A 13805-nucleotide genomic window follows, 5' to 3' on the forward strand; every position below is an offset into this window, starting at 1 on the left:
CGCTTTAGTGGTCAGCTAGTGGGGCGTATTGGAGCAGTAGATACCTTTTTGATATTTATCCTGAGCATTCATTCCTTTACTTAAGTAGAAGTACCTACATTACAATATAAAATACGAAAATAAGTAAAAGTCTTACAGTTAAAATGTCTCTACATATAGAGTATTATCATCAAATGCAATGCTAACATGATCATGCTGTGTATGTGAAATCTTAACCTGTCAAATGAATGTAGTAAGAGCAGAAGCATGAAGAAATACTACAGTAAAAAAAATAAGCAAAATTGTATGTGAAGAGTAACTCTAAACACTAAATCCACCTAAATCCAAATTATACAGTCAAGACTAGATTATCAACTGGGCAAAGTGGGCACTTGCCACAGGGCCCAGCCATGCACTTTATTATGCTGCGTGACTCTGCTCCCAGTCTACAGTGTTTATTGCAGGAGTTATTTTTTCCAGCCTTTCTCCAGAGCGGATTCAGAGAAGTCATCTCGATCAAAAAAAAAAAAGGAGGAAAGAAATCTGTGTCGCCTTGTACTCCACACCCCTGAAGTAAAAGTCAACATCATGTTAACTCAGGCAAAACCTCCCCTATCAAGAGATATCAGAACAGAAATCAACTCTCAGTGGCGTGGCAAGGTCTATTTATATCGCCTCTGGTGCTCAAGAGGCTTTGACCGGCAGTGTTTCCAAATGCATTTTTGATATAAATATGTGAAGGGCTGTGTTCAAGCTGGGTGTTAAGTTGCTTTTTAGGGACAGTAATTCAGTAACTTGACCTATTTACTGTCCATGTTTGATACTATCACGACTAGTTTGTGTACGTGTTTGTGTATGTGGATTTTTCATCACTGCATGTGTACTGCAGTGTACCACTGAGCAAGTCACCGCACCATAAACCCCCAGATTAAGAGTTTTATGTGTGTTTTGTGTTTATGTACACCTAAGAGACTTATCAGAAAGATTAGCTGTTACTCCACGCGCACGATTGCCAAACTAATCTTGTTCTGTTTGAGCCGCCGCCTGCGTATATGACCTTTTACACTCCCCTGCTGGTTTTATTAGTTGTGAGAGTAAAACACTTCAGAGTCTCAATTAGGACACATGATTAGAAGTGAAACCATCTTGGCTGTGGTTGTCCTACCTTAAGCCTTCAAGTTATTATCGTCCACAAACTAATTAGCAAGTTCTTGATAAGCGAGGGTAGACCCTTTTGTTGCCATAGCAACAGTTAGACTTAATCACAATGAAAGGATTGTGGTGTTGGGTAGCTCGCAGAGCACACTCTGCCCTCTCCAGCACTTGCATTTGCTTAATTTGTTTCTAGTTATTCACTCTATGTACAATTTTAGGTTGTTTTTTCATTGTTTTGCTCCTGGCCCACTTCATTGAAGAAATCAAAAAGAGGGTTAGAGGGAAGTGTCATCTGAACACAGTGTGCTCAGTCTTATCAGTAAAAGGTGCTGCAGGTTGCAGATAAGACTACATGTAAGACTGGTCAAATGAGCTGCCACATCTGTCTAACAGTGAACTTAGTGCTGTATTTATCTGTTGTTGTACCAAATCTTCTCTAATTTGCTTCATTGGCTAAATTTCCCACATTTCCCAGAAAGCCTTTTAAAAACCTCAAGAGATGAAGTGAACTGTTGCTCAAATGATTATCAATTACTTGATTTACTGCTGAACATGGTGACGGTTGAATTTATTTACAATTTGAGATGAAAAACATGGAGCTTCAGAGTGGGCAAAGGTCAACAAGCCTAACTAGGAAGGTAACAAATATAACCAAAGGAAGTCAAAGAAACCAAATTACAAGAACTACTAAAATAAACAGGAGAAAACAAGGTTATCAAGAACTGGCAGCCCACCCTCATTACACCCAGAGTGTGGCTAACTGGGAGAGGAGGGAGATGAGTGTCGCCACTGTGCAGTGGTGACACCATCTTGGCTCCGCAGTAAGCCACCAGACACGGGAGCCAATCACCTGCAGGAGCCGGTAGCTGGTGACCCAATCACCTCCTCGTCCCGCACACACCTATTTACATACATGCACTCATACACCTGATGCGAGTCTTGCTTACTTTCACACTGATGGAAAGAAACACAAACAAACCACCATGTCATGTTGCTGCATTGCATTCTGGTATGTTGAGGCGTCTTTTAGTGGAGAAATTGGTCTCTCTGCCTCAGTGATGGAGCACAATTTTTGACTATTGACTACTTTGCTCTTTGACAGATTGACACCAAAATCTGTTGGTGCAAGTTTTCAGTAGCTGATGGATCTTTTGCTATTAAACTCCACTGCAGCTGCCTTGGAAATCTCAATGTGACATTATGTCTTTCTCATTCTTTACTGTTCAAGTGATTTAGAGTATACTTTCCCCTTTTTCATCTTTTCACCAGCCCCTAAAGCCCCCGTCAGAGTTGCTGCTGCTGCTCCCAGCATGACCCTTACAGTACCACACAATACAATACAGTAACATAATTCAGCACGGTTAAATCAATTCCCCACCAACACCCCTCCCCCGGTTACCCCCAACAACTGCTGCACGCACCGCACCTCACTGATTGGCGGCCAAGTTGCTTCTTTGGTAAATAAAACATTTATAGAGGCTCAATTAGCGAAGCCTGTTGAGTTTGCGGCAGCTGTGCTCGCCAGCTGTTTTTAAAGGAAGAGTGATGCAGCGAGGTGGAGCGAGGGAAAAGAGGATGTCAAGAACTGGAAGGGAAAAATGGATAAGGGAAGATGAAGCGGGCAGAGAGCTTGTTTTTGATTCAGCGTGGACCCACTTTGGTTTTCAAATATAAGACCAAGTCTGAAAAGGGCAGAGGGGAATGAAGTTTTTGATGGAAGTTTATCTGTATCGGAAAGTGGCTAAAGCCTCTAGCTTTTATTTGATTTATAAGATATTGTTAATATAGTGAATTTTCCAACAGAAATACAGACAGAAATAAAGCTTGAAAGGCATTAGAGTCAGCATAGGTTACCATACCGCAGATGGCACAGATTCCCATTTCTGAGTGAACGCCTTCATTAAAAAACACCCTAATGTGTTGCTTGCTTGCTACAGACTGCTGCTTGCTGTACCTCTGTCTTTTTACACAAGTCACTATGTGTGAAATCCTCAATCAGCAACCCAGGAGTTGGTATTATCTGTGTTAGGTTTCACTGGTGAGCGAGAACTTGGTAAGGATTAAGTGTCAGTTTAATATTTCTCATGAATCTTATATCCACCCAAAGATGGAAAATAAGGCTGAGACTGAGTCCCTTTGCCTGCTGTGCATGAATAATGCAGTTATTATTCAATCTTTGTAACTTTTTTGACTGACAGTTGGTGGGCTTTATTAGATGTCTTAACAGGAAGCTGCTCAGCCAAGGCATGTGCAGCGGCGCAATATGAGACAAGCTTCTTTTTTCATTTATGTGACTGAAAACAGCATTTGAGACCTGATGCTAGTCTGATAGCTTTAGTAAATGAATGCAGACTCACAGCAACTTCTAATTTTCTCAGGTACAATGTAGACGAGCGCCGTCACTGTCATTTAAACAGATATTGATGGTGGCTTATGCACAGTTTATTTCCAGTAGACTCAATTTATGTATGAGGTGTTGACACACGAGACGGATATAAATACAGTCGTGTTTCAGGAAACAATGATTGAACACAACTGTTGATATGTTGAGAGTTCAGTTTAACACTCCAAAGAATATTATAGTAATGAAACACTTCACCAACAGATTTACACATTATAAAGATATGTGCTTTCTAATTTAGGCACACTGAGGAAGTCACATGTTAGAGATGTGTGCATGTACTAATAGCCTCATTTGGTTAGTGTGTTCTCGTGAAACACAAAAAGGAGACATTATAGAGATCAATGCTTCATGGAGGGAAAGAGTGTCTTGATTGATTGTGATATAAGGATTGCTGGCAGAGCACATGCCAGCACTGAAAGTGGTCTTGTCCTGGTTGCCACCTCTGCTGGGCTTGGCGATGATGCAAATTGGCAACAAAAAAAAGCCAAACCCTTTTCTAGTAACTCCTGCTTAATTCTCCTTTTCTGTCTCCTTGTCTTTCAGTGGAAGGCTGCACAGATTGGTCGGTGGACTACCTGAAATATAAGGTGCTTCTGGGGGAACCTGTGCGGATTAAGTGCGCTTTATTCTATGGATATATCCGGGCCAACTACACCCATGCGCAGAGCGCAGGACTTAGCCTTATGTGGTACAAAAGTGCAGGACACGGGGACTTTGAGGAACCCATCAGTTTTGACGGCACAAGGATGAGCAAGGAGGAGGATGCCATATGGTTTCGACCAGCAGAGTTGGACGATGTGGGGTATTATTCCTGCGTATTAAGGTAGGTACCTGGAGACATACTCTATACTGTTCTCTTCAAGTGTAAATTGTTGTTTTTATTGTTTTTCCATTCACAAGGAACTCTTCCACCATTTTCTTCTTTTGCCAGCAGTATGTCAGTAAAATAGTGGGGGTAAATAACATTTTCTGGAACCCTGTGGGCACAAGTAAAGCTCTGTCAAGTCCTCCCCTGTTGGTTTCTAATGAAGTCTCTCATCTCTGGCCAAAATAGCATTGGTCCTTGGTCCACAGAGCTTCATCTAACAGTATGAGGCCCCTTTGCTTCGCTTTATATGCTAAATTATTTCTTTATTCTCCTCTGGGGGACAGTAAGCCATTAGGTGCAATTGGTAAATCCATAACTCTTGGGCCCTCACAAGTCCTTCTTTCTGAAAAAGTGAGAGAGCGAGGAATGAGATGAAAGAGAATGGACAGTAATTCAGCACAGGAAGAATGAGGAAAGGGAAAAGGCAGCTAAGATAAAAAGGGAAAAAAAGCAGGAGACTCATCCTATCTTCCTTTTCCACTTGCCTGATGGTGGAGGTAGACAATTGTTTGATTTATGAGTTCTATAATGTGGTGAAATTTCTGGCTTCTTAGCTCATATTGGCAGGAGTTTTCATTAACGTGGGGGCTGTCCGTGGCCAGTCAGAAAGAAAAGGCAAAGCCGCTGTCTCGAAGCCCATAACAATTTCTTTTTCACAGGACAAGGGGAACTTTGAAACACATCTTCCTGAAAGATAGGAGTGTAATCTTTTTAGAATTCAGAATCCACAAAAACATTATTTCAACCCAAACACAAACGATTTAGGACATTTGTTACACTGACAAAAAACGGGTGAATGATGTACTCTTGAGCAGTTGCATTCAGCGTAGGTTTCCCTGTGTTTCACAAGCTCAATTCTAAAAGGTTTTGGCCATTACTATTCATCACCATTAGCACTCTCCCCTTTGCTGTGGCGGCCGCCGTGAATAGAAACGGGCAGCACCAGTCCAACAATTCTATTCAGCGGCGTTGGCAGCATTTTCTGGAGGTAGACAATCAGTCAGCTCAGAGTTATTGTGTAATCACGCAGAAAGTAGAGCCGTGAGATTTGATTTGGACGAGTAGTGTTGCTTTGTCGCCAGTCTCCGCCATTCAGAACCAAATTAAGGGGCAACACTAAGTGTTGCCCATCATGGTGGGAAATAACAATAGTTCTGAATGCAGAGCACTTTTCCATCGCACAGGATTTCTCTCTGCAGGCATTTCATCGGACTATTGTTGCCCACAGTTGCTTCTCTGCAGGTTTTAACTTTTTTTACATTGTAGAGTCGGGACAAGGATGTGTGCTTTTTCATGCTTAACTTTCAGCTCTAAATATTTGCCACTCAAATGGCATATTTACAACTCTGACCTTTATTTACAATGCCAGCACTAATGCCACAATCAGCTCCACTGATTTTCATTGTTAATCAAAGCATCCGATGCAGCTGGGGGTGTGTTAGGAAGTATTCCAGGAAACAGACACATGATACGCTGATTAGCTCCAGCACAGTAAGACCGTGTTATGAATTGAATATTCCCACAAAAACTCTATAACACACTAAATAATGCACATGTTTGGCATATTATGGCCATGTAAAGTTGATATGGCTCACATGTGTTTCCCTGTTTACACATCCAGCAGACATGGAGGTCGATGAGACCGAACCAAAACAGTAAAGTTTTTAGAGCTGGGTGGAACTAAAAGTGACACCTTTCACATTACACTCTGTCATTTGATAATGCAGTTCAATTGTTAATATAGAAATATTGATTAGTGCATCTGAAAACATGAAACCAGAAGTGAGCATATTACATTGGATTTCCTTACAGTTAAATGCACCAGCTGTATTAATTGGGAAAAAAAAATAACGGGAGAAACATTCATTTGTCACAATGTGTTTACTGTCAGTTTTGCAACAGTTGAGTTGAAGAAATAAGCTGAATAATGTGCAGAATTGCACATGCTTTATTACATAGTAATAACTTATTAACCTTGTAGGTAAAGGGCGTTTTCTCTCAACTGGCTCATTAGTCAGCTCTATACAGCAGCATACGGTGGCTTTTAACAGAGGGAAGGGCCTGCTCAAAAGGCTTGGGAGGATTCAATTATTGGATACTGTGTGTGTGTGTGTGTGTGTGTGTGTGTGTGTGTGTCACATGTTTAGTTTAATGCAGCATTCTGAAGTGCATAGCAATGCATCAGAACTGACCACACGGGACCATCAAATTAGAATGATTTATAGTCCTGTATTAGCATATACTGTGAGTTCTGTTGAGTGGAGCCACAATAATAAGGCCGAGGCTCAGTCCAGATGACTGACAGAGCAATGGTTGCTTTCCCATGCCGCATATGAATTAAAACTGAATCTATATGTGGTAGAAAATGCCCCCAAGTTACAAATATATCACTTGATGTTATTCAAAGGCAGAGGTTAAAGAGAGCCACTCCAAAGTACTTCTGCAGTAATAACACTTGAACTATTCGAAGACCAAGCTGTTAACCTTAAAATGGCTACAGTATGACGTTTGCGGCCACATTTGCTTTTGTGAAATTCTCCTCGTTTTCCACTCGAGCGTTGACAACGTGTTAAAAATTGCAGGAATGGACTCATCCCATTTTACAACCACATAGCAGCCGCGCATCGAGCTGGTATGTCGACGTGACTCATTTCAATTTCCAGTCACTGCAGCCAAATCAGAGGATTGCTCTTCTCTTTTGTCTCAGCAGCGTGGGTCCTATAGATGATCAGCGCTTGCATATGTTAACATATCACATTTGGATTAGGCTCTTGGCAGCATCTCTACTTGAGGATCCTCACCCTTTTGAAACATGAAGGGACCTAGGGAATTAGAGCGCTCAGCGGTGGAACGAATGAATCACAGCACAACAATAAATCATCTCTCACTGGATACATTTCATACTTGAGCATGTTCTAACAATTCAATCCCAGTTACTATGGCTCCCGTGATGTTATTGTCTCCGAGCAAGTATTGATAGAGACTGGTGTATCCAAGAATGTTCCGCATGAACGTTGAAGAAGTTCTTGTCCTTAGACAACATCTAGAAATGATTTTCACTGTCTTTTGTGATAGTATTTGTCATAATTTACCATTTGTCTTTTCCTATTGAAGACTCGCTGTGGTATAGTGAGGATTAAAGCTAATGTTCCTGTTTATCAGCCTTCTTTGGAATATTGTCATAATGATATGAACATTTGGGTTTCTAAATCATATTTGCCTACGTCATCTATGGCTAAAACAAGGAAATACGTCTCCTACGCAGTCACACTACTGTTTCCTTTCTTTAGGTGGCTTATTTAACCATTTCATACATACAATACAAAGCTAAATGTTAAAATATCTTATTGATTATGCTTCTCTGTCATGAAAGCAGCAAGGGATGCGTTAAACAGGGATAATATTGAACAAGACTGCATTAAAAATGCATGCAGGTTGGAAACACTATCAACAACTACTCAGTCAAAGAAATCATTATATATTTATCATATATATTTATTAATCTATCATGTCAAGCCTGGTATTAAAATCCTATAATATCCCTATAGGGACATTTCATTAACATTTCTAAAGTCACTATAATATTTTAAAATATCCCTACACTTCTCTGTCATCAGAATTGTTTTATATCTTGTGACTTTATCCACACTTATCATAGTTGTAATAATATTTCACATACTGAAGACGGAAGCATCATAAATAGATATACCAGTAGATATACTGTAATAGTAAACAAGGCAGTGTTTTGTCTGTTTGTTTTTTCACTTCCGTTATATCATATAGCAACATACTTTCTGTTGTAGCTACTCAGCAGTGAGTTTACGACATGATTGTCATGTGGCATCGGTTATCAGTATATAGGGACTGTCAGTCTGTGTTTCCTGTGCACAGGCTCTCTCGATACCAGGCAAGATATTTGTCTGCCAGTTGTCTGTAACAGGTGTTATTGCACTAGGCAAAGCTTAACAGTGTGGGCAGAATATTCATAATACACCCACAGCAGGGAGGCCACAGCCAGGGAACACACACTGCTGCAGCATTATTAACCACTTCTGCCAGTTTACTGCCATGAAACTCAAGGGGGGCAGTCTGTTGTCCCAAATTAATGATTCCAAGCAAATTGTAATTTAAAAAATGAGTTATTTAAGTACTTTAATGCATAGATAACAGTGAAACACAGATGATTTGCCATATTAGGATATATATCTATTGAGCAAATATTAAGATAATTTCAATCATATCACCCAGGCCTTGTGAGGATCGAAGTTCAAGGAACTGAGTTGTTCTACCACAGTCATCATTACTGCCAGGGTTACAAGTAAACAAAACAAGACAAAAAGCACATAAGCAACATATCAAAAGACGCATTTATCAGTGTGTGTTGCCCCTCTGAAAGAAAGCCCTCTGAAGTATAATACGCTTTGCGAGCAGCTTGGACACCATGTGGCATAATACAGAAGATGACAGAGACACATCTGCACTGCGAAAAAAAAAACCCACAAACATCTTAATAAGTTTTGCAGTTAGCAAAGTTTGGAGTCTGAAAAGCAGCTGGGAGAAAATGTGCTAACAGGGTGCAGATAAACACAATTATTTCCAATTCAAGTCATCTAGTTTCAAGTACTTTCTAAATCAAGAGACATGTTATTAGGAGTGTTTGAGTCATCTCCCCTCCCTGTTTGTTCCTTGTTTCAAGATTTGTGTGAATGCTGTCGAGCTATCTCACAGCACGACAATTTGTCATTTGTTTTAAACATTACACTAAATATGACATTAAATTGCTTGTAGGTTGGATTTTTTAGCAGCGTATAACGTACGTCCTCAGTTATTACATCATGTATTCCTTTGATTCTCTGTGATGCACTCCCACACAAACAGATGCACACAATGCCCTCTCTTCGTCCTCGTTTCATGTGTTGCATTATGCCCAGTGACTTAACTTCTCTTAACATACATACACACATGTCACATCTTTGTGTATTTGCTCAACTGCACTTAAGGGTGTCAGAGGGCATCGTCATACGCTTGCACACACACACACACACACACACACACACACACACACAAACACAAACTGGACATGTCAGTTCTCTGCTCCCCTGAGACTAGTTGCTACTGACAGGAACTTAATGCGCCTCCAATCTGTATGTAAAAGCAGGCCAACTCCAACACACACTCAACATTCTTGGCATGTATGCCTGTCTCTTTTACTCTCTTGCACACACACACACACACACACACACACACACACACACACACACAGATCTACAGGCATTACGGACATATGATGAGGGACCACTCATGCCACAGTATAGGACTGGAAGGGAGCACATGAGCAGTGCTGTGTGTCAAATTGGGGTGTTTCAGATGTTATACCCTGAGGAGCTTTGTCGTATGCAGAGCAAAAACATCTGCAGTGGCAGAGTGTGCCACTTACTGTAACAACACACACACACACAGGGGCCATCCGGGTACTTGGGAGGATACCACTAACTCTCCAGCACTGCTGCAAGTGTCTCTGTAAGCCTATTAGCATGACAAAGTGGCTAATTCCTGCTTTTTTATACCAGACAAGTATACCTGACAGCAGAGACAGCCGAGCGAAAGCTGGTCTGGCTAACGTCATGACAGGAAAAGGGAACAACATGCAGTAGATGTAAGGAAATGTTTGTGATTTGGATGTGAATTTACAATAATAGGATGAGTGTATTTTATCAATATGATTTGGGTTAGATAAAATCACATGAGTGTGTTCAGTTGTTGAAATTTGTTGTCTTTCATTTGTAAGATTCTCATGTTTACAAATGGAATCTGGGAAAAAAAACTAGAGGTAAATCGCGAGCAAACGCTAAAATGGTGCAGTGTGCTGTAAGTGAGTGGGTATTATTTTATAATCCAGTTCATCCAGGTTTCAGTGCAGAGCCACAGCTCACCTGACGTTCACCTCAATCTTTGAAGTTCAGTCAGCGCCTGCTCTCTGCAGAGTTTGAAGTCCATGCTGCCTGATCTCTCCATCCACCCTCTTATGATAATGCAGCATGTTTTCTCCGTGCTTTGCCTTTTTCTGCTCAAATGCAGCATAAATTAGCAAGGAAACTGATTAGATGGATGTCTGTTTCTGCATCGATACAATTATATGCACATTCACGTCACCTTGAGACTAAAAGAATCTCTGTTAAATAGGTATGTGTGGGGTCTCTAGTCTTTGTAGGTTTCAGTCTTATCTTAAAGTGTTTCCTCGGCTTTACGTCAGGGGAGTTGCTGCTTCACACTCAGCAGTTATGGACATACAAACAGCAAAACGGACACATCCACAGTGCATCGATCGCCGCGGAAAGTGCAAGGATTACAGTGTCAGATTAAGGACAGATGTAGCAGCACAGGGAGGACCCCACTTCTTGGCAGGTAGCTAATGTTTCACCTTTGACCCCGTCCACCGGTGTTGGCATGCTGCCACTGTCCCAGGCTTATTAATGTGTTTCCTGCATGTCCTGCAATGCCTGGGCTGTCACCAGCAAAGGACAATGGGAGGGTTAGATAACAAAGGAGTGAGTGTGCATCTGTTTATGTGTGTGTGTGTGTGTGTGTGTGTGTGTGTGTGTGTGTGTGCGTCCATTTGCTTATTTAAGCCTAAATCGCTGCTGTGAGTGCACCTCACCTGGCACCTGCGCACACACATACACACCAAAAGCTGGTACAGAGAACACACACACGCATTAAAAACCGCTTCCTACCCATCCCAGACCGCAGCCATGTTGACTGTGTTAGTATTCGTGGGCAGGAGTGGCTGGTGATCTCTCAGGGAAGTGACAGTCAGAATGGGCCGTCTGGAACACTCTGTCATTCAGCCCGAGTCCGGGCCTGTCCAATTGATCCAGCCCAGCTGTCAAAGTCAATGAGAGACGCTAGACTAAGGAGCAGCAGGGACGGTTTGTGCTGCCAGGGGTTATGGATGATGTATAATATAAGGATGGTGTTTGTGTTATAAGCTACCTGGCAGGAGACAATCAGTTAGCTGTGGCTCCGTGGAATAACTTTGCAGAGGAGGGCTATAACTATGGCGCCCTGATGGATGTTTATCAATGGAGTTTATTTTTAAGTGCTGTGCAGTGCCGAGGCACATATGGATGAGGTTTAGAAGTCACAATGAAATGAAGACTTACTTCTTCATCCAATAATCTTACCAAACATAAGACATGTTCATGTTTACCATCTTAGTTTAGAATGTTAGCATGCTAACTTTTGCCTCTTTGCACAAAATACAGCTGAGGCGGATGCAGGTAGTGTTGGACATATTGAAATTGTGACCTGCAGGGATGCTAGACGAAAAGTCAGGGGATCATCAAAGCCATTAGGATACATTACATAAGAGCAATGAATGTCCAAATGTACCAACTTTTGTTCCAATCCATCAAATTAATGTGGAGATATTTTAATGGCTAATTGAAAGCTTTAATCTCACGGTGGCATTAGAGTAAAATTGAAGGGACCCACAGAGATAAATAAAGATTTTAGAATTTGCTCTCTGGGCACAAAATCCCATTAAAATTCATCAAATATTTGTTGAGATATTCAGTCTGTACCTAAGTGGTGAACCAGCCAACCTACCTTGCCATCCCTAGATCCTGACCGCTACCCACAAGGGTACGGTGATGTGTTTAATGTGTCTGGCAGCAGCGGTTTGTTTGTTGAGAAGAAGTGTTCAGTTAATGTGAGCTGTGATGGCCATAATGACTAAACAGAAGCTACATAAACTTCATCAACAGATCATCCAGGAAAGTAGTGCAGCAAAGACACACCACAGCAATGACTGATGGGAGAAAAAAAAGCATCTTCCACATTACAACTTTAAGAGGTTATGAGAGAGTTGGTGCCAGATCTCTGGCAGCAGTTATTCACAGTGCCCAGGTGGGGTTTTAGATAATTGTGTGATATGGATTCACCAAGCTGCTTCATCCACCAGCCAGGGGTTATTGATGGTGTTCCCTTATATTCGGTATTCTTTACACCTGTATAGAGAGACTGCCCTGTCTACACAGTGTTTGGACAGCCTTTTAGTTGGCTCTATGTGGTTTAGTAGAGGCTGTTCCAGCAGCCATTGTCTGATGATGTATGGGCTGCTTTTTGGGCTTAGTCCACCTTTCACACTATGCTTTATTCAGCCGTGTGATGTGGCGGGGTGAACTTGGCCAGATATTCACTGTGGACGCCTGATGTTACAATGGCAGTGTCAAAGAAGAGTGCGCACATGGAACCATTTTGGGTCCAGGTGCTGGATAGTAATATACTTTCATCTAGCACTCAGATGGAAATAGAATGTATTCAAAATACTATTCATTTGTTTGCAACTTTTAAATCAATAGTTTTTGTCTTTCCTTTTTGCTGATCCCTATTCAAACTCTTTCATTATAGCAAAAAATGTTTGTGTTACAAGCAAAAGGTCAGGAGCTTGAAAGCAGAGTGCAGATGAATATTTTTCCATGTGTGCATTATAGTATATCAGTGTCATGAACCCATGACCTGCTATACTGCTAACAGGAATAAGATGTCAGCATTTATACTTCAAATATGTGCCCTGATGCATTCAACCACAGTCATTTCATACTGCAATCCCTGATGCAGATATCTCATTTGGGTTTTAATAACTATGTAAGAGGAGATGAGATATTTTCATGGGTCAAATCAAATGAGTATGCTGAATTAATATTGGTTGTATTTATTCAATTGTGCAGCTAAAGTGGCCAACATTGCTGATTTCTAACCAGGCCTGCACATGCTCATTTTGATGTACATTGGGTAGTCTTTGTAGAAATTGGTATATAAATTTAATCCACCATGTGCCTGCATTACAGTCTCAGCCAATTTCATTGCATGCCCTTCACGCTCCTTCTGATTGGACATTTGTCCCATGCTCGATTCCATTTGATTAAGCCGAGCTCAAATGGCTCCTGGCTACGGGGAGCAAAGGGAGAGAAGGTTGGCTGTGGAGGTTTTTATTCTGGGAGTCCTCTTGACTCATATCGGTTGTCCAAATCTCCATGACGAGCCCGGAGAATTGAGCAGAAAGTCACGTGTGACCAATTTTTGTTTATTTATTTTCAGGATCCCTTGTTAATCTTAGACATACATGTAATATATGGAGGGTTTTTATTCATTTCAGTTCCGTTACCACGGAGTGCAGAATAACACCCAGGATAAATATTTCCTCATCCCTAACAGAGGGATTTTCATATCCTCGGCGTTGCCTCCCCATATATCCAGCCTCTTGGCTCCCCTGGTCCACACTGAGCGGAGGTAGTCTTCAAACAAGATGCCAAACCATCGATATCTGATAGCAGGGACAGTGACCTTCTCTTCCTCATATCTGATGGTGGTTTTTATCTGCCAGACAAATGTCAG

The 13805-nt window shown here is 41.4% G+C and overlaps 1 protein-coding gene across 2 annotated transcripts in view; it reads left to right on the plus strand.

The window, feature by feature from the left end:
* The window catches only part of LOC139306698 (interleukin-1 receptor accessory protein-like 1), a 195336-nt gene that overhangs the window by 59343 nt on the left and 122188 nt on the right, over positions 1-13805 (plus strand). For both annotated transcript variants that reach the window (XM_070930643.1, XM_070930644.1), the window contains exon 2: positions 4082-4361. In XM_070930643.1, coding sequence (XP_070786744.1) covers positions 4082-4361 — 280 coding nt within the window. The remainder of the gene's footprint in view (positions 1-4081; positions 4362-13805) is intronic.

Source organism: Enoplosus armatus, chromosome 24 (assembly GCF_043641665.1).
Source record: "Enoplosus armatus isolate fEnoArm2 chromosome 24, fEnoArm2.hap1, whole genome shotgun sequence".
In the NCBI taxonomy this organism is placed as follows: Eukaryota; Metazoa; Chordata; class Actinopteri; order Centrarchiformes; family Enoplosidae; genus Enoplosus; species Enoplosus armatus.